General features: G+C 38.0%; 3 protein-coding genes across 3 annotated transcripts; 2 read left to right on the forward strand and 1 right to left on the reverse strand.

Annotated features, from left to right (window-relative positions):
* Positions 1 to 3,853: 3,853 nt before the first annotated feature.
* On the reverse strand, positions 3,854 to 7,204 carry LOC123875401 (tumor susceptibility gene 101 protein). Its single transcript, XM_045921210.1, has one exon. It carries the CDS (start codon positions 7,081 to 7,083, stop codon positions 5,881 to 5,883), a length of 1,203 nt encoding a protein of 400 aa, XP_045777166.1. The 5' UTR covers positions 7,084 to 7,204; the 3' UTR covers positions 3,854 to 5,880.
* Positions 7,205 to 8,065: 861 nt separating this feature from the next.
* On the forward strand, positions 8,066 to 10,484 carry LOC123875409 (60S ribosomal protein L12). Its single transcript, XM_045921220.1, has 4 exons — positions 8,066 to 8,246; positions 8,324 to 8,397; positions 9,498 to 9,678; positions 10,263 to 10,484. The coding sequence occupies exons 1-4, from the start codon at positions 8,210 to 8,212 to the stop codon at positions 10,463 to 10,465; spliced, it is 495 nt and encodes a 164-aa protein (XP_045777176.1). The 5' UTR covers positions 8,066 to 8,209; the 3' UTR covers positions 10,466 to 10,484.
* A 1,189-nt stretch (positions 10,485 to 11,673) lies between these two features.
* On the forward strand, positions 11,674 to 19,916 carry LOC123875393 (MAU2 chromatid cohesion factor homolog). The gene is made up of 11 exons (XM_045921198.1): positions 11,674 to 11,928; positions 12,103 to 12,282; positions 12,893 to 13,015; positions 14,233 to 14,361; positions 14,713 to 14,821; positions 15,262 to 15,609; positions 15,857 to 15,966; positions 16,558 to 16,659; positions 17,392 to 17,495; positions 17,921 to 18,123; positions 18,776 to 19,916. The coding sequence occupies exons 1-11, from the start codon at positions 11,704 to 11,706 to the stop codon at positions 18,961 to 18,963; spliced, it is 1,821 nt and encodes a 606-aa protein (XP_045777154.1). The 5' UTR covers positions 11,674 to 11,703; the 3' UTR covers positions 18,964 to 19,916.
* The last annotated feature ends 1,437 nt before the right edge of the window (positions 19,917 to 21,353 follow it).

A 21,353-nucleotide genomic window follows, 5' to 3' on the forward strand; every position in this document is an offset into this window, starting at 1 on the left:
ATTTCTGCTGCGGCTTCCGGTCTTGATACTGTCTCCCTGATATGACACGGGGCCAATGTGTCAACGCACGTTGCGTCCCACATTAGCGCCCGTCCCCGTTCCCAGGGAACCAGCGTATTGGAATGAACTTGACATTAACATCAAAAGAAATTCACCTTCGATTTGTCGATGACATAGTCACTATCGCAGAAACTTTGGGAAACCTCATTAGGTTTCCCAGAGTTTCTACATTTACAGCTCAATGACCTTTGCAAAGTTTCACAACAGATGGGCCTGAAAATGAACACGAGTAAGACGAAAATTATGTCTAATTCTTATGTGTCGGCCGACCCAGTAATCGTTGAGGGCTCTGCAATTGAAATTATAGAAAAGTGTGTAAGCCTGGAACAGGTACCTGGACCAGGTAGGTAAGTGCAATTTCAAGAAACAGGTCAGCCAACGAATCCGACTCGGCGGCAGCGTACGGAAACTAAATTAGTCTTCGAACAGTGCGTGTTACCAGTGATGACATATTATGGATCCGAGATAATATGGTCACATATTATAATGGAATTCATAAGAAACTTCATAGTCACTAAGCGGGCAATTAGAGAGCTATATTTGAAGATTCTCTACGTGATTGAATCTGGAATGTGGATATCGGTAGGAAAATCAGAGTAACCGGCATAAATGGGTTGCGAAGCTGAAGTGTAAATGGCCGGGGCACAAAATTCGAAGGACCCATAGACGTTGAGGTCCCAAGGTGCTGGAACCTCGCACTGTAAGGCGCAGCGTTGACAGACTCCCACTAGGTGCACAGACGACATCAAACGAGTCACAAGGAGCCACTGGATTCAGGTGGTGCAAGACCGTGGCATATAGAAGTCCCTACAAGAGACCTATGTCCAGTAGTGGACATCCATTGGTTGGAAATGATGAATCAGACTACACATACTACATTTTTTTTAAATTTTAAACGACGTACACAGTTGTATGTAACACATACGATGACACTCAACCCGTTTTTCCCAGCGTAATTTGTTGTAAGTATCTTATACAACATTTTATAAAGATGAAACACGCCGTAAAATGTTGTATGAACAAAATCTCAGAAATGTGAAGTATTTCTAAAAATTATCTTTCAGAATATGTGAAAGTACTGTAAACTATAACTAAATACCGAATTTCACAAAAATATATTGAAAAATGGAGCTTTAATTTCAATTTATATCTTCAAAACGCTCTACTGAAAAGTTGTAGTTTTGGGGATACAACAACTTACGTGGGAGGTGTCGATATATATTCTTCAAATACTTCAAAATTTCAAATTTCTTCAAATCTAAACCCCGTATTTTTGATGGTGGTAGCCTGTAAATCAAAAAGAGCCAGGTGGCAACCCTACTTCGACCTAGACAGAATGAAAAATTGTTTTCATTACTCGGTATGCCTACTGCCATAGTGTGACAGAAAGTGTGACGGTAGTTGTGACCTCTGATTGGCCGACTCTCTTTCACTATTTGCTAAAATTGATGATTGCAACAACAATTTTTTCTTTTTTGTAATCGAAAACAGAACACGGACGTCAAACAGGTTGACTAATTGCAATCATTTCTGGCCGGCTAACATTGTTCCGCTAGTGGCTCAAACTCACTGTCGCAGCAAGAACATGGTAAATTCAGCCAATCACAGCAATTTGAAATTTGGTTATCACAAATGTACCGATCTAGGAACCGAGAATGCACGAACCAGGGCAGATAGAGATGAGAACAATAATATCATACGTAGGAAATCGACGGGGGATCGTTGGCAAGGATAGCCTTAATGCCGTACAGTATCAGATGGCCATAAAGTACTACACCCTTAAAATGGTAGCGTCATTTTCATCAGCCTAAAAGATATGGTCTGCATTAAAATGTACGGCATAATTTTTTCCTAATTTATTTATCTTAATACTATTTAAAACAAGGGAAAAGCGTAGAAAATTGCTATATTTTATTAATCTATGAATATTTAAACTTTTGCAATAATTTGAAAAATTTCAGTTTTTGTATTTATCTATAATTTTTTTTAGAACAGTTTCTTTTGAACGGCAATACTATATAACAATAGTATTTTACACTATCATGTTAAAAAAAAAGTTGCCGTACAGAGTCAAATGATTTTACAGCTTTAAAAATTAAGTATACCATGAAATTAAGATAATTATTGATACACATTCAAATGAACACTAATTTTTTTACGGCATTATTTTTAATAGTACTTTTGAGTGGTAGATAATGTTTTGGAACCAAAGCCGTACTTTGTCAAATCACCCCCCGGACCACGGAAAGAGAGGGGGTTGCTACCCTCAATTTTTTCCCCTTGTCGCATGATTTTTGTACGGCGTTGCGGAATAATGGATTAGAGGCTGTATTGAAACAGTATGAAACTAGTGCCGTACAGAATTAAATGACCAAATTTACCCCGGAAATTGTCAGAAAATCAAAACATTTACTGACTTTGTGGCGCACCATTTTTTTACGGCACTGCGCGCTTTCTTATTATTTTTCATGGATCTATCGATGGTAAAAATGCCGTACAAAAATATATGACCAAAATGTACTCACTCTACCTGCACTTTTCAATTCTCACCAGCACTCTGTTGGACAGCTTACAAGTGACGGCATAGTGCTGAAACTTATTATTTTATGCTCTTATATCGTCCTGTATACGTCACCTGGTGGTTCATATGACCCACCCATTTTTAAACATGGGCCTGTAGTCTATAACTTTGTTTCAATTGAAGCAGAAACATGTTTTCGACTAGATTAAAAATTATCACATCATCAAACCTGATTGGTCTATTGAACAGTGGTTGAACACATATCCACTCTGCTTCACTTCAGTGGAAACGGGCATTGTCTATTTATCGCACACATACGCGCGCGTTTAGTGTGACATACAGAGCAGTTCCCGCTAAGCGATGTTTTTCAGGTCAAAAAATTTCAGGCTTTAATATTTATTGTTCAATAAAAACACCATCGTATTTTATTTTATAAGATTTATTGTGACAAATAAGTTACACATATTTATATGCAAACTTAATCTACTTAAATAGTTATAACCCTCGAGACAGGATACAATAATTATGATTATAAGTCTCAGGTGTTTCTGCATACATAAATACATATAAAATATAAAGGCGAAAACACACAAAACTCGCGATCCGATTTATGCTACGCCATAAGTCTTGAGAGAAAATATCAACATCATACCGACACCAACAGCTTTTAGCAAGGACTAAAACTATGATTAGAACTGGCAAGGCATCAGATTGGGTCCGCGTGTTTTGAATATTATATTTCCGCCCTTAAACCGATCTAAATGAATTATTATTGTTGTTTGCGTCATGAAAGTTGAAAATACTCAAGTTTACTATGTAGTTTAAGACAGTTGTGACCATCGTGAGTTGTGAAAGCGGTGTACTTTAAAGTGCAGACAAACTAGTGTGTTGTGAATTGTGATGTTTTGTGACTCGTGAATCGTGATGTAATTAATTGAAGTCAATTGGAAATATACACATTAGCAAAGAATACTAGCTATAACTAAAGAAGTGACACAAAGCCCCCCCTCGCCCGCACTAAGGTTACGTCTAGTAATATTATGTAAAGTGTTGTCCTTGTCCCGCTCGATTTACGTACAGGGTTGTCCTTGTCAATAGTAGATGATTAAATCTGTTCGCAAATGAAGTGTTGGAGATGTCGCACTAGACTATCACTAGACGCGCTGATGCTAGAGCCGCGCTCCGATCGTTACTCCAATGCGCGTTGCACTCCACAACACAATAGTATGTCTGCATCTTTATGTACAGTAAGTGCAATAACCACCTTCATGATCACCTCTCGTGACACATTAATAATTTCATCAAGACCTTACTGGTATAAACAATTAAACTCTAGGAAATTATATTACTGTACATTATGTGGAAAAGTTTGTCTAAGGTCCCCATTCAATGGATGATACGTAAATTGGTAATAAACAAAGCGACTTTAAGTATATTTAACTGTAATCAATATTAAAACTAATAACTATAAGTAGATAATACAAACAATAACACAAATACATACAACTACATATTATAAAATTACTAATTTATGAATCCAAAGTAATTTACAGTTTCATTATTGTCAAATCCTTAAAACCCCAATAGATATATTATTATCCATAATATATTACTGAAAATAGTATCAGTGTATTCAAGCACTAAATATGTATAAAGTGTGGTACACACAGAAGTGCCTGCACCACATCCCTGAATATAACAGACTGTATATTTTGGGAAAAGACATCAGTATGATGTCAGTACCAATTTAGTTGAAGACAAATTTTTAATCAAAATTGACATGTCTAAAAGGAATTCTGACCTGATCACAATGACATATATTTTTATTTTTTAGGTATATTTTATTTTGTATATTTCTACAATAAAGCATATTTTCATTCATTCATTTCAATGTTGCAGAAAGGGAGAGCAATTTTTAGACCTGTCAATTCAGTTCAGTCAAGAGATTGTACACATCCAAATTTAAAACACTGTGTCCATGACCCCTAACATTTACCACTTCTATGTAAAGCATGCATAAGGAAAGGATTCTCAATTTTAAATACATATAAAAAGTTGTGGAATCGGCAGGATTCAAAAAATTTTGTTAAGTAGGTAAAAAATATTTGGAAATTTTCCTGTAAAAACACTATCATAAATAAAAATTATGAAATGATTCATGTTTAGATCAAAAACTCTGAGATCGCATACTTACATAATATTATAGTACGTAAATGTGAAACTGATAAATCCATGTACATACATTATAATAACGTTCAATAATAAACTGGTAAAGATCTTCCTTTTTTAAGTCAGTTACAAATGCTTTACAGATTTCATTTCTTAGATTTATTAAGAAACTGTAATAAATTCTGAATTGGTCACTCATAATCTAAAACAATGCATAATTAATAATTATTATAAGAATATGAATTAAAAAAAAAAAATTACATTGACTGCAAAAATCAAGTTATACTCAAGAATTTATAACTAGAAGCATAATCATAAATGATATTTTTTATTTACTCGCTAAATATGATTTCCTATACTTAATATTTAATGAAATCACATACTTATAAGACCACCCTAGCTTGTGATAATGATAACTTCTATCATACAAATAAATAAAATATAGATATATATTTGCCTGAAGGGAAATCAAATAATACTTTTACCCAATATTGCAATAGAGGGCCTAGCACTAGTTTGACAGCTACAATGTGAAGATCACAATCATTTCTGTGGTTTGGTGATGGTAAGATGACAGCTAGAATGTAACAATCGCAATCACCTCTGATTGGCTGACATTAGCTCATTTTTGGTTATAATGCATTGTTCCAACAAGAAGACCATAAATTCAGCCAATCAGAGCAACTGCGATTGGAATAATTGATGCCAGTTTTCTGAAATTGACCTGTAGATAGACACACTTGAACTATTGACTACAGGACAGTTATCGCAAGACTATTTTCAGCCAATAATGTGATATGAAACAGAAATGTAATTAACACAATTTTAGTGCTATGGCCACAGTTCATCTTAAAACTTAAGTTAATTTAGTTGTTCATAAAAGTTATTAGTAAAACCAATAATAGTACATATAATTCATATAATATAATCAAAGCATGTATATAGGCAGTCTGCAACATTATCAAAGAATGGTGTTGTTGAACACTTAATCAATACTTACAATCAAAGTATACACATTTTCAAAATCAGTAATACATAGTTACTGAGCTGGTTCATATCAGTTATAATATATATATAGTTATATTTGAAGATAACAAGTTTGAACTCTTTTGTTATCAGTGCTGGTTGGTTCAACATGCTAGTTGGGCCTTTTGCCTACATTTATGCATTAGAGCCCTTAAAGTAAACTGTCGCCGAGCCAATGTTCGTACCTGCTTCAAAAACGTGTCCAAATCGATAATCTCTTTCCGTAAAGCCTCACCCATGTAGTAGATAGCATCCTCAAGAGTAGCTTCCTCTGCAAAGGCGTTCAATAGCTGTGAGTACAATGGAGCTGTAGTCACAACTGCTTCATCAACATCTACACTCTCTTGTTCACCCAAATGTTCCACAGCAGACTCCAGTTCCTTCTCCTTTTCTTGTAATATAGTCACATTTTTATCAAGTTCAGTCCTCTCCCTTTGCAATCTTGTCAAAATATCTTCCAGTCTTGACTTGCCTTCACGAAGTTCGTGTTGAGTGCGGCGCAAGGTTTCAAGCTCTGCTTGTGATTGTTGAGATTGCTCTTTGAGTCTCCTCCTCAGTTTATCCTCTACCGCAGATAACAAGGAAGCTTTGATATGCTCCTCGGTAATAGTTCCACCGGCTACATCAGTCCCTAGTGATGGTTGTGCAGGAGGGTACGGTGTTGTGTTAGGAGGGGAGAATGGTGGTCCATTAGTGTTGACTAAACCAGGATATGGTGTTCCATAATTTGGGTAAGGCAGATTAGATGTTGTAGGATATGGAGTTACTGACGGGTAACCACCAGGTTGTGGAGGGCTCACTGCAGGAAATGGATATCCAGATGGCTGTGGCATGAAAGAATTCACGGGGTACGGCGCTCGAGTCTCGTTTCGTGGCTTAGCAAACACTGGTGGCAATTCACCAAATGCTGAAATCATGCATTGCACAAGGGTCTGTAGAGTTGATCCATTCGCTTTCCATTCGTGTAAGTACGGTAGATACACTTTTCCATTGCTGTCGACATACCTGGACACCTTTAAAGACATATCGGGTGTTGGTTTTACGAAACACAACGGCGCATTCTGTGGATGCGTATCCATCAACCAAATGCATACGGGTATGTTATAAAATGAGCCTTTGTAGTTCACCGGTATGGTTCCTTCTAGACTGAGCAGATCCTTTCGAACTCCATTATTGAACACAAAGGCTTCTAAACGATAAGTCAGACTCCGATAAACTTGAATCAAATTAATCACCTCTCGTGATGTAATATCTCGATGCTTGTATTTCGAGAGATACACTTTTAACACAGCCTCGTCGTTAGCCATGATGATAGTCACATACACAAGCACTTAAAATATAAAGAAAATCTCTAAATTGAATAAAATTAAATAAGACAAGGCTAAATTACAAAGTCGATCTATTTCCTAAAATATTTTTTTTGACAGCTGTGTTTTTTTTTTTTTTCTTCTCGTCTGGCTTTACACAGAGACAGCTGTGTTGTGATTTGATACGTCCATGGATTTGACAAATAAAATAACATAGACAAGATATTGACATAGAGTAACTTGATAATAGAGTAAAATGACAATCGTACATAGAGTAAAAAGATGCTTACACGATTGGATTCAACCAACCACCAACAGAGGTCACCTTGGATGCATCAATTAAAATTGAAGTGCAGTTTACACTCTACACGGTAGTGTGGTTGGATCAACTTACCTAACTACGCTACATTTCAAAACATGGCACCTAATCTTTCATTATTTTAATAAAATGGCAATACATTAAGAGCTTTAAATTTATGTGAGGAAGAAAATCAAAGATAAGGTCCACCACTATAGTGTTCGACAGGATGGCGTAGCAGAATGGGCAAACAGACATGCATACAATCGTAGTTCGTACTCAATGACATCTATTTGCCCTTGGTAGCGAGGAATGGGCTTACGCCCCACGACCAAGGTGGTTGAAATTTGCTCAGTTGACCAATCTAAATTGACATCAACCTACGTATACACGATTGATTTTCACATCAACTCAACTAAGGTGACCTCTGCTGATGGTTGTTTCCGCTCATGTAGAAGACCTTTAAAGGAAAGTTGCCCTAATGTCATATTGGACTTGGAAATATGCTCTAATAAAGTTATTTTTTTTTAAATATTATTATTTGATTTCGTCACAATTTAGGCGAAACGACTAAATAGAAAATTTAGTACCTATCTCGAAATAATTAAAAAATAAAAATCGTAAGCTGAAAACACTGTAGGTAGAATAAGGAAATCAGAGTAAATCTGGATTCCGGTGCTGGTCACACTGTTATCTTTCTTTTTCTTTTCGACGAGACGAGGTGTCACGTTTGTGAAACGTTCTCGTAGAGTTCGTCAATTAAAATCCAAAGTAATCTCTTTGGATCGTGTAAATTATTGTGAATTCACATTACCTTAATTTAAAACAATGCCGCCTAAATTCGATCCTAACGAAATTAAAATCGGTAAGTGGTCAAAGTGCCCAACATAAATAGTGGTTTTCCAGCTACTTGCTCTTACCTAAATCTTTGTGCTATTCCAGTTAACTTGAGATGTGTGGGTGGAGAAGTTGGTGCTACATCATCTTTAGCTCCTAAAATTGGTCCCCTAGGTCTGGTGAGTACGATTATATTAGAATAGTTAATGGTTATAATCATAACCTATAAATCCTTGCGTGGCAACTTTAGATGATAATAAAGATGCCAATTAGCATTTATTAAATAAATCTGGCCTTTTGTGAAAGAACCACATGGTTTACATTACAGTCATTGGGCATTTTTGTTTAAATTTCGAGTTTTAAAGTACCTACCTAGTCAATATGATTCATCCGTTAGGATGAGGAATGCAATATTGGCTGTAATGTACTACACTTGAATGTGATGTATGATCCTGGGGGGTGCCTCCCTACCAGGCGCGTCCTTCCGGGTGGCGGATGGAAGGAACCCGCGACTCAGGATACGTTTCCCTGTCGCGGCTACTCCGAATGCCCAATAAGGAGTCGCGGACCAGGCTGTTGTTAAGATAAGCTAAGTTTGGTATGTAAAATAAATATAAATTAGGATGATGAATTTCATGAAATTAAAAAAAAAATCACCATTTTCATATGTCAGTCATTTTGCACACATTTTTTTAAAATGTGATTTTCCCAATGAATTTGATGCTTATTTGAGAATGTACCTTACTTAAAACAATAATTCTTTATCAAAACTAAACTGAAAATCTAATATGTATAAAGTAAAATCTCTGAAGTACAAGTATTTAAAAAATATTGGTACTGATTCTGACCACAACTAAGTTTTAGAGTATTTGCATCCTTTTCTTGCTAATGTGATATGAAAATGCACACAGTTGACAGGTTAAAATTTAATTTGAAACTGTCAAACTTCATGACTAGGTGCCAGTCATGAGCCTATTGTTTAAATTTGTAGCATGCACTAAAATTTAGGGACTGAATGTAAAATTCATGTTCTATTTTTTAGCCATATTAAAAAGAAAAAGATGCAGATATAGGTACCTACTCATAGTTTAGAGAAAAACAAGAATTAGTGCCATTGATAAACAATTTGATGATGCCAAACTTATCTGGTTTAGTTATGACCCATTCTAATCATAACTTATATGAAACAATTAACACAATATTCTTTACAGTAGTACAGTTAATGTTTTAATTAAAATGAAATGTTTGTAAAACTGTAACTTGCTTGCCTATGCCACAGTCTCCCAAAAAAGTGGGTGATGACATCGCTAAGGCCACCAGCGACTGGAAGGGACTGAAGATCACCGTGCAGCTGATTGTGCAGAACAGACAGGCACAGATCTCTGTTGTACCATCTGCAGCTGCCCTTATCATTAGAGCTCTGAAGGAGCCTCCGCGTGATCGCAAGAAGCAAAAGAACAGTAAGTTGAACAATGACATAAGCTTGACTTTTTCAGGTCATTTTACAAGAAACTAGATGATGTCTTTGTCTGCATGGATTTAAGTTTTGAAAATCCTGAACATTTTCCAGGATAAAAAGTAGCCAGTTCCAGTTTATGACCATAATAGTTATCAAGACAAGGCTAGTGTATTCAGCCTAGTTCCAATTTCTATTTTCTGTGGCACTTTAGACACTGACCTCTACCAAGGAGGCTGAACCTGCAAATACAGATCTGTTTTTGAAACATCTTGATTTCTACCATTTTGGCACTGATAGCAGCACTGAATAGTAGATATGTGAGCACTCAGAAAGATGTTAGTGATGAGACAAATCTGTCAACATAGTCAACTGTCAACATGAAGATATTTGACACTGTCAATTTTATGCTCACACTGAGCATAAAATTGCACTACTAATCAGCACAACTCATTTTGTATGGCACACCTTTTCCATCATACAAATTGTATTATTGTGTTCATTTCAGTGATGACTGATGATTGATGTCACATGTTAAGTCTTTTCTTTCTTCCTTTGCTTTACCAATATTCTGTTTTTTTTTTTCAGTCAAGCACAGTGGTAACATCACAATGGAGGATGTAATCGGCATTGCCAAGATCATGAGGCCTCGCTCCATGGCAAGGTATCTATCTGGGACAGTGAAAGAGATCCTCGGCACTGCTCAGTCCGTCGGCTGCACGGTTGACGGCAGGCCACCACATGACATTATTGCTGACATAAACACTGGTGCAGTTACTGTTGATGAATAAACTTTCTAGGGCTTCATAATATTGTTGTTTCATTTTCGATCCTTTAGTAATAAATCATCCGAACAAGCCAACAAAGTGCGGCGCGGTGAGTAAATCGTGTTTCAAAACTACTCTTTTACACAAAAAAAAAAATCAATATGCAAATCAATACATAGGGGTCCCAAGGTGCTGGAATGGCGACCGCAGCGAAAAGCCCAGCGTTTGAAGACACTAGGTGGACAGACTACATCGGCCAAGTCGGTCAGGATTCAGGCGGCGCAAGACCGTGGCGTGTGGAAGTCTACGTTCTACTAGAGAGTGGGTACAAAGGGGTATGACGCCTACTGTCGGCATCATGGCATGCATTCATGGCATCTTTTCAGATTTTTTCGTAGTTTAATTTGAATTTGGAAACAAACAGTGTACAGTGTATTTTCAACTAGCAAATAGCTCTGGGTTCTCAGAGCCGTAAAACCAGTTAGGCCTTAAAGAAGTCATATCCAGGGCCGTAAAATAAATTAAAAAAAAAACCAGTTAGGTATATAAAAATACCATAGAGATAGTATTTTTTTTTCTCGTCTGGCAGAGAGTATAACTCATTGGTTCATGAATCTGTGGCCGTGTGGCCCTTTGAGCCTCTGTTACATTGGCAAATCTGCTGTCCACAGATTACGAACTTTGTTGTCAACACAGTTAAGGTGACGGGTCTGCCCGCGAAATTCAAATTTAATTTGGTGTTTCGCAATTTGTAAACTAATACGACAAAGTAGGCTTATGGTATTCTAATAGCGCCAATGGCAGTATCATCTTCACAGGTTTATATAAAAATCATTACTTGGAAGTGTCCAGTTTAAGAAATTAGTCAAAATAATGAGTTTGACGTGAGTAACTCACAAGTTAGTCGATACTCTAAATATTCCCATGGGGTCGTCAGAAGCTTGCGACAAACAACAAGCACTGGCAAACATGTTTCAGTATGCTTGTCAGCGCAAGTGTCGTTCGATCCGATTGGCTGTAAAGCCAAACACTGTGTATAGAAGGTACCATGTGGTGTTTACCGACGCTTGCTGTACTATGTTGTTTGCCGCAAGCGTCTGGCGGCACCATCAAGATTCACCTACCCGACTCTAGGGGTTGGACTATTGTCTATGATATCATTTTCATAGACTAGGCAAAGACCATAAAGACAAACTTAACTCTATGCTTAACTCAACCAGTTCTAGCTGTCAACACTGCTCCCTCCAAGCAGAAATGTCAAAATGGCGTCAACGCAGGACGCTTGGTATATTTCTTTACTTGGTTTAGCGGAACATTTCCGTACATCAAATCCTCCTGACATAAAAAGTTGTATTCAGTGCCTTCAAGCCGTATTTAATTTCAAACCACCACAGAGGGTCGAGGCCAGGACACATTTACAACTCGGAAATATCCTTTTGACACACACTAAAAACATCGACTTGGCGAGAACGCATTTGGAACAGAGTGTAAGTTTTTTTGTTATTTCATTACTTAATTAGTGGGGTTTGAGACTTGTTAAGTTATGTATTGCACTAGTTAGTTAATGTGATTGGGTTTTTATGTAGGTTTTTGTTGATGATGTATATGGATAAGATGTAAACAATGTTGTTGAAGTGGGTCATGTAGTGTTTTCGTTGCAGTGGTGCTTATCTCAGACAATCAACGGCTTCGATGATGTCAAGTTCGAAGCGGCGAGCGTACTCGCGGAGCTGTTCGAGCAGCAGGGACAGCCAACACATTCTAAACCGATTCTACGGAAGGCTATTGAACTATCACAACACAGTGTTTACTGGCACTGCAGGCTAATATTCCAACTGGCAGTAAGTACCTACAAATTAGTAATACACTTATTTGATAATATAACTTTCCTTATTAAGTTAAGTAATTAAACATGTATATTACAAAAGTTAATGTTAAATCAGCATGCAGAAGAAGTGAAACTAAGAATTTTTTGCAATGCATACCTACAATGCTCTTAGAAATTATAACACTTACTTTTCAAATTATGATTGATTGAAGATTAGGATTGATCATTGATTTGATGACATATACTCTATATCAACGTAAAGCTTAAGCTGTTGAATTTAAAAACTCAATTTTTGCTTTTGCATGTAGATTTTTCTATAAGATAAAACCACCAACTAAGTACTAAGAAAGAGTTTTCAGAAATTCCTAACTAGAATGTCAAATGCTAAGTGTATTTTATACAGAATCGAATGAGGTTGATCAATAGCACAGTTCACAACAGTTAGGAAACTTGCAACAAAATGTTGAGGCTTCAACCTGCACTGGCAGGCATCAAATGTTACTATATGTATGGACTAGGACTAGCCTAATATGTGACAGAAGTTGATTTGATTATGATCAAAACTGAGAGTTTCCTCACTCTAGGTCACTCTGTCGATGGCCTAATAAAAACATATTTTTTAGCAAATCCATGCAACAGAGCGGGAATATGAAGTGGCTAGCAGTCTCCTGGCAGTAGGAGTGGACTATGCACAGATTTCCAATGCTGCATACACAAGAGTGCTGTTCTTACTCAGTAGGGTTATGGTGAGTAAAGAATATATTACCCGTGCGCATTAACATGGCACCTGGCTCGAAAACAACCCCTCCTTCCACTTCCCCGCGCGATGTCCTGTTCTCGCCGTGCCGCTACTGGTCTCGCACGGCGCGGCGGTACGGCGAGAGCGGGACATCGCGCTGGGAAGTGGGAGGAGGGTTGTTTTCGAGCCAGGTGCCATGTTAATGCGCATGAGTTATAAAAATATAAATTAGAATATATTTTTGCCTGTATCAAATAGGTTTTTATGTAAATTGGTTATATTATTTTATGTATATTGGTTAAATGTATTTAAATTTATTTAAATCACTTAAATATCAACAGCTAGACAATTTATTTTTACATAAAGATATAAGAGTAAAACATTTAATCAAAGATTGGTAAAATTAAATGAAACTTCCTAAAACTAGCTGATGCCCACAACTTCATCCATGTAAATGTATATTCAAAAATTTTGTGGGAACTCATTGATTTTCTGGCTTAAAAAGTAGCCTATGTGTTACCTAGATGTATACCTTGAAGTATAAGCTATCTCAGTTCCAAGTTTCACCCAAATCAAAGAATCTGGATTGTATTGTAATTGTCCATTTCAGATAATCACCCATTGTACAGTCCAATTAATAAATTTAAACATAAAAATACATGATTTTATTATCAATTAAGTACATCAAGTAAATAAATATTTAATTTAAAACTAATTTACATTTTATATTCATTCATAAGGAAAATGACGGTAATTACTGTTGAGAAAACATGCCACAATGGTGATTAGGTACTCACATTCAAGGCAGTCTAGAAACTCTAATATTCCTTAGCTTAAAAAAAAGAAAAAATTGCAGAAACCTCTGAGAAACGAGTAAGTGACGTGATTTGTCCAGCACTTTAGAGTTCCTGGAGTTAAATTTTTCATTGTCAGTTTGCGATTACAGAGTTGTATGAGCTGCGTATAGTACTTTTTAAGTAAACTTAGGAAACTAAAGTATACAAACAATCATATTTTTAAAACTATTGACTTGAATGATTCATATCGTAATGGGTTCTAGCAATCTGAATATCTAATCTAGTATTGTAATAAGCCTATCACAAGAAATGATTGCATATCAACCTAATAAACTCACAATAGATTGAATTAAACTTAATGTCTTCTTAAGTCAGTTTGTGGGCTTAAATTGAGCTCAGCTTAAGAAACCCATCTCTGTTGTTTCAGTTACTATTAATAGACAAGAAAATCCAAGAAGTGTTACCACTACTGAACCAGGCTGGACATCTTGTGGAGACGTGGGCTGGCAGTCCACACCAAAAGGAGTATCTCAAAGTGTTCTATTTTGTCCTCCAGGTAGGTATGCTCCTTAGATTAACAAATAATGAGCAAGAAAGTCACCTGATGTTCATAATATGTAGCACAAGAGAACCACTAATGTGTTGCTAACTTGAAACTTTGATGTATTGCTTGAAATGGTTTTTAGTAATAAATTATGCTGACTGTGTCGAGGATAAAAGTTAGAGAAAGCAAAATTAGCAGATACCAAACTTCAAAATTGTGTTAAAAATACCATTCTTTAATGCAGGTAAAGTCCTGAATTTTGTTTAGATTTAGATTGGGCATAATTTAGCATGTAATAATCCACATTTTAACTGCATTTATGTAACAATGGCAAACTAACGGTTTTTCAATGTTTTTGTGAAGGTATGCCACTACCTGATGGCGGGGCAGGTGAAGAGTGTGAAGCCATGTTTGAAGCAGCTGCAGCAGAGCATACAGACCATCATGGCGCCCACGTGGCCGGATGATGATGGTAAGTGGCTTTTTCTTACTTACACTTTGCTTACTGCTTTTGTCACCTTTGTTATTTCTTGCGACAGCTTCAACTAATTTGTTAAAAGCCCTCGGACTGATCGCAAATTACACCTAGAAAAGAAAAAAAAATTGCTCGCTCTAAAAACACCTTATTATGGCTATTATTTTCCTCAAAAATTTACCCATAATATAAATTTTACTTGCACGGTATAATATTATGTATAAGTCAGTGGTTCCAAGTGTGATAGACTAGATAATAACTTTATTACACACAAAACATAAAATAATCAAGATAAAATTAAGAAACAGAAAAAACTAAAAACAATTATACGCAAAGGTGGCCTTATTGCTCAGAGCAATCTCCACCAGGCAACTTTGGTGAAAGGAGAAACTAGGTGGAGTAAGTCGCAATACATGGAATGTTATTATGTTTGTCAGCGGTGTGCGGACCGGCGGCGAGCGCGAGCGGCGCGGAGTCGTTCGTGTGGCTGTCGCGGCAGCAGCTGTACGTGCTGGTGTACCTGGTGACGGTGATGCACTCGGCGCAGGCGGGCTACATGGACAAGGCGCACAAGTACACGGAGAAGGCGCTGGCGCAGATCGACAAGCTGGCGGGCGAGGAGGGCGGCGACGCGGGCGGCGTGCGCGGCGGCGCGGCGCTGGCGTGGCGCCTGCGCATGGCGCTGCTGGAGCACGCGGCGCTGTGCCGCCTGGTGGCGGGCGGCAAGGCGCACGCGCTGCACGAGATCGCGCGCGCCGCGCATCTGCTCAACACCGCGCCCAACGGTACTTCTCCCACTTGCTCGGAAATTGCTTCATTATTACAAAATAACGTCAATCGGCTGTTTTTTGTCTACACGGCAGCCATTTTCAACAGGACTCTGATAGTAATCAGTATTGCACTGAATTATTTCACAGGCTACTTTAAGTAAGGCTTTACGTGATTTTTGATATGCTACTTAAAGTAAGGCTTTTCACATGCTACCTGTGAAATTCACTTCCTCTAGTAGTGAACAGCGCATAATTGTTGCAGCGCACACGGCGGCGGCGCACACGCCACAGCTGCACTGCCTGCTGGGGCTGTACGCGATGTCCATGAACTGCATGGAGGCCGCCGAGGCGCAGTTCCACACCGCCATACACGTGAGTATCCAGTGGTGAGAGTTGTGCTCACATAAGTGGTAGGCTCGAAATCGAATCTCGGCAGGGGCATTGTCTTTGGTCGCATCCTGCCGGCAAAGCCGTGCCGTTAAGGCCTAAGCGATTAGCGTTCCCGTTCGATGCCGCGTAACAAACTAGAAAGGAAACCAGTATGGCAGTTTTATTAAACCCATATTCCTAGGGTTTAATAAAGCTGCCATACCCCTTCCAAATTAGCTTGCTTCCATCTTAAATTGCATCATCGCTTACCATAAGTTGAGATCGCAGTCAGGGACTAAATTGTAATGGATTTTCTTTTTAAATTATGTACTGGTTAAAATTATATATCACATAGGTCGTCAATTCAAGTATCGGGGGTCCACTCACTAAGCTCCAAGCAAAACTAACATTTTGAATGACTATAAAAACGATATACATATAGTCCGCGACAGGTTGAGATGGCAATCGGGCTATAAAGCGGGGGAACGCCCCGCGCACCCGCGGGTATCCATCCCCTTCAATGTCGTCCAAAAAACCAAATGTACCCTGATATATTATGATGAATTTAATAGATAATATTATTTTTGTATACAGATGTCACAAGAAAGGGACCTATGGATGTTTGCGAAGCTGAACCTGGCTATTGTTTACCTGCGCGGGAGAAGAGACAACGACTTGGCACTACTAATGGAACAGGTGATGCCTCACACTACTGCCTCATATTGCTTTATACCTTCTGCTTGACCTTATCCCACGCTACGTGGGGTCGGCACAGCATGACTTCTTCCACTCTGTTCTGTCATCCATTGTCAACATATCATCCAGCCCTTTTATATGCATATCCTCTTTCACGCAATCCATCCACCTTTTCTTTGGTCGTCCTCTCCTCTTTTTTCATTGCTTATACACCAAAATATGTGAATCTCGCGAAATTCGGTGTACAAAATCAAAATTTATTTATTTCAACTAGTGTCTCTTATACTACGTCTGTGAAATCTTTTCTACTGAGACGAGCCAGCAAGAAACTCAGCAGTTGCTCTTTTTCAAGTAAAAAATATTACAATGTATAACAAAACAACTATATTATCATGTGCGAAATTTTGCTTTGTGATATTTCACATGCTGTTAAGTAAGATAGCTAGTTTTACATTTATGAATTTGATACGTGATTTTTCACATGCTACCTGTGAAATGGCCCATCTCTAATAATAATCTATAGTATTAGTTAGTTAGTCCTTCACATGCAACTAACCAGTGTGATTTTTTGCATGGATATAGTTAAAGACTTGAAGGGTTGGTATAGGCTACTTCTGTCCCAGCAAATCAAAGAGTTCTCATATGATTTCAAAAACCTAAATCCACACGGACGAAATTGCGGGCATCAGCTGGTAACTTTGTGTTGCAATAAAGAATAATCTCTGTTTCCAGGTGAGGCCGGAAGCATTGCCTGCCTACGCACACGGACTAAGGGCTGCCTCGTACTATGTTTTGGGATTACAAGCATTCTTCCAAGCACGGTACAATGAAGCCAAGTAAGTTATTTTTTTGATGTAAACCAATAATGTCCACTGCTGGACATGGGTCTTGTGCCTATAGGAAATTGAAAAATCAGCCCTTAAACTTTTAAAAGTATTCAATCTGTTCAAAATTTTCTTTGTGAAGGTCCATCTTAAAGTCTTATCACCAATCACTTCAAGCTGTGACATAGCATAGCATATTACAACTTCCATTTCATTATCCTACATGAGACTTTGTAGTTACCACTACACAACTGCAAGGAGCTGCAGCAGCACAATTCACATGTAACCACTGCTTGGCCACTTTTTGTCACTGTGATGTGGTGTGGTTGGGGTACGTGTGAATTCTTCCTTAAGCAGTTGATAATTACTTATATACTACTTGTCTGTGTATGTTGTTCAACAATCAACTGTTCAATCTGCCTGATGCAATCTTTCAGGAGGTATCTGCGAGAAACATTAAAAATGGCCAACGCAGAGGATCTCAACCGTCTAACGTCATGCTCACTGGTATTACTGGGACACATATTCCTGTCCATCAACAACTCGCGGGAGAGCATGAACATGGTGACGCCCGCCATGCAGCTCGCGAGCAAGATCCCAGACGTGCATGTCCAGCTGTGGGCAAGCGCTATACTGAAAGGTAGCTATACTATTTTTCATAGATTTACTATTTAACTGAGATGATTATACTGTGTGCGAGGGGGTTGGTCGATCTACAAATTAACTCCCCGCGAACTTGCGATGCAACTTACCCTTACCTTAGAAATTAGGAACTTTCTACATTCAAAGTAGGCCTATGGTTTAAAAGAATTCGAAACTTTACTTTTTCAATATTGACAATAAATGTGTGCGTGTGTAGTGACAGCTTTACCACAAATTAAAATTAATAAGGGCTCTGTACGTCATTTTGGGTACAGAACCCTAAAAAGTAAGGGAATGACATTACATTGATGATAGATAATATAAAAACATTTTTTTATACAAACATAAAGGGCCTTTTCAGTGCGACGCGGATGACCTACGCGGACGTCCGCGACGGACGGTAAAAATGTATGAAACCTCAACAGCGCGTTCAGAGCGACGCGGAGCTGTCCGCGTCGCGGAGTTGTTGAGGTTTCATACATTTTACCGTCCGTCGCGGACGTCCGCGTAGGTCATCCGCGTCGCACTGAAAAGGCCCAAATTCTTTTGAATAGTCAAATGAATCCACCATTTATGAATACTTTTTCGCAGTTGATAATGATTCCTGATTACTATAAAAAGATTACTGATACTATAAAATTATTTTGTAGATCTGTACCGGCTAGCGGGTGACACGGAGCGCGAGAACGAAGCATACCAGATGCACTGCAACTTCTCACAAGCGCTCCTCAAAGACCACTTCCAGGCGTCGCAGATGCCTGAACACGCACTAGTCCAGTGGACGAGCGGCTCTCCGCCCGCGCTGCCGGCGCCGCCGGGCTCCACGCATCCCTCTTAAATACAGTGTGATAACACGTGCGTTACTATACCAGTGCGACAATATACGTGTAATGATACTGCAACTTCTCACAAGCCCTCCAAACCACTTCCAAGAGACACTGATGCCTAAGCACGCGCTCGTGCAGTGGATGAGCGGTCCTCGCCCGCACTGACGCCTTCGATAACACGTGCGTTACTACACTCTTGCGGTAATAAATGTGTTACGATATTAATAATATACATATAATAGACGCATTTAGACAGTCCACGTGTTACAATACTAGTGTGATAACACACGCGTCACGAACTAGTGCGACAATAGTGCTACAACGATAGTACTTATGCGATATTCTGGCTTATTCCGCTACATACACAAGTCTAAACATTCAGAGTATTATGAAAGGGATAGCAATATATTTAAACCCGTCATTTTAGAGATTGTGTGCAACAGAATTAGCTCAATAGTGTTATGACATTAGTGCGATAACACATGCATTACGATACTACTGCGACAGTACACCTGTTTCGATAAAAGTGCAAAAACACACATTATGACACAAGTGCGACAATATGCGTGCTACGGCTGTGTGTACATGTGTACGACAATGCGACGATACGATATGTGCAGTGAATCCACAGTGAAGTGTAAATACTATGTGTAAATTCTCGGATAGACGTTTTGGCATAGAAACAGACTAAATAAACTGTAAATAAAACTGACAAGATATGTGCTACTGGCACGTGGGCTAATATAATTCTACCCACATTAAATCAACTGTGAACAATATAAATACTTATGTTTTTAGGCAAATTTTGTGTTTCAATGAAATTATAATGTAAACAATGGGTTCTATACTGCCCATAAGGGCCGGGGCACATATGGCAGAGCGCAGCGCAGAGCATTTTTCACAGTCAAAATATTATCGACATTGTCCTCATTGAAATAATATCTAAAATCAATTGTGCATCCGTGCGGATACTCGCGCATTCGCGCGCAGTCCCGCGCGTGCTCGCGCATTCTCTGGTACAAATTCACGCGATTAGAAAACTTCACGGGCATGCTCTGCGCTGCGCTCCACCAATGTGCGCCGGCCCTAACAGCTCAAAGTTCATCTGTCGCAGCACTACAGCCAGTTGTGACCATGACTCTTGCAACTGGGTCCAAATATCCTAATTTCAAAGTCATTGTATTTAATTGTGTACAGTACATGTGAAATTGACAGTTATTGACCACATTGACATCATCATTGAATCCAAATTAACTTTGAAACCAAATAAGAAATTTTAAAAATGACTTTCATGTTTTTATTTATTTTATATTTTTAATTTCAATGATTTTACAACTTTACCATTCATGCAACTGTATGTCTTGATTGTTTTTATATCAATGAATTTTACCAAGATTTTTACTTGGACTTATAAAGGTGAATACATATAATAGAGTCATTAATTTTGGTATCTTTCTTTTCTGGGGCTGCAGGCATAAAGCATACTAGATGATGCCCGCGACTTCGTCCACGTGGATTTAGGTTTTTCGAAATCCCGTGGGAACTCTTTGATTTTCCGGGATAAAAAGTAGCCTATGTGCTAGTCCAGGATATTATCTATCACCATTCCAAATTTCAGCCAAATCCGTTCAGTAGTTTTTGCGTTAAGGAATAACAAACATACATACACACACATACATACACACTAACTTTCGCCTTTATAATATTAGTGTGATACTTTAATAGTACTCCCAGCTTTTTAAGTACAAGTAATAGTATTCAGAATATTTATGTTGAATATTCCACTACCTCCCACGTAGGTTGTGGTAAGCCACTAAATTATTGTTGGACGTTTTTAAAACAATAATAGATATTTTTATTTAAAATGTTAGAACAGTATAATTTTTCAGTGAACTTATGAGGTGTTTAATGTATTTTTCAAAAAAGGATGGTGTGAAACATAGTTTCAACTTTTTAAAACATTATTGTACAAGTGTAAATTAAAAATTTATAACACCCCCAACAAGTGAAGGTAACAGTAACTAGAAAAGAGCTGGTAACTTTCAAACAGCTGAACCGATTTTTTTGGATTATAGCTAAGAACACTCTCAATCAAGCCATGTTTCAAACAAAAAAAAGTAAATTAAAATTGGTTCATTAGTTTAGAAGCTACGATGCCACAGACAGATACACACGTCAAACTTATAACACCCCTCTTTTTGGGTCGGGGGTTAAAAACTGCAGTTTTGAGTATATCTGGGGAGGTATTGATTTGCTAATAGAATATATTAATGCTAAAACCGAAAACGCATTCGGGTTCTTTGAATTCTTTAGGCAATTAAAAATCGATTAAAAAAACTCTACAGATTTTTTAATTCCCACTGTATAAATACTACTTGGTTAGTAGCAACACTCAATATCA

This window comes from Maniola jurtina, chromosome 20 (genome assembly GCF_905333055.1).
Source record: "Maniola jurtina chromosome 20, ilManJurt1.1, whole genome shotgun sequence".
Taxonomy (NCBI): Eukaryota; Metazoa; Arthropoda; class Insecta; order Lepidoptera; family Nymphalidae; genus Maniola; species Maniola jurtina.

Coding starts and splice junctions, on each gene's coding strand:
- LOC123875401 (XM_045921210.1), bottom strand. CDS start 7,083: ATGGCTAACGACGAGGCTGTGTTAAAAGTGTATCTCTCGAAATACAAG.
- LOC123875393 (XM_045921198.1), top strand. CDS start 11,704: ATGGCGTCAACGCAGGACGCTTGGTATATTTCTTTACTTGGTTTAGCG. Junction 11,929..12,102: donor GAACGCATTTGGAACAGAGT/GTAAGTTTTTTT, acceptor TTTTCGTTGCAG/TGGTGCTTATCTCAGACAAT. Junction 15,610..15,856: donor GCTCAACACCGCGCCCAACG/GTACTTCTCCCA, acceptor TAATTGTTGCAG/CGCACACGGCGGCGGCGCAC.
- LOC123875409 (XM_045921220.1), top strand. CDS start 8,210: ATGCCGCCTAAATTCGATCCTAACGAAATTAAAATCG. Junction 8,247..8,323: donor TCCTAACGAAATTAAAATCG/GTAAGTGGTCAA, acceptor GTGCTATTCCAG/TTAACTTGAGATGTGTGGGT. Junction 8,398..9,497: donor AAATTGGTCCCCTAGGTCTG/GTGAGTACGATT, acceptor CCTATGCCACAG/TCTCCCAAAAAAGTGGGTGA.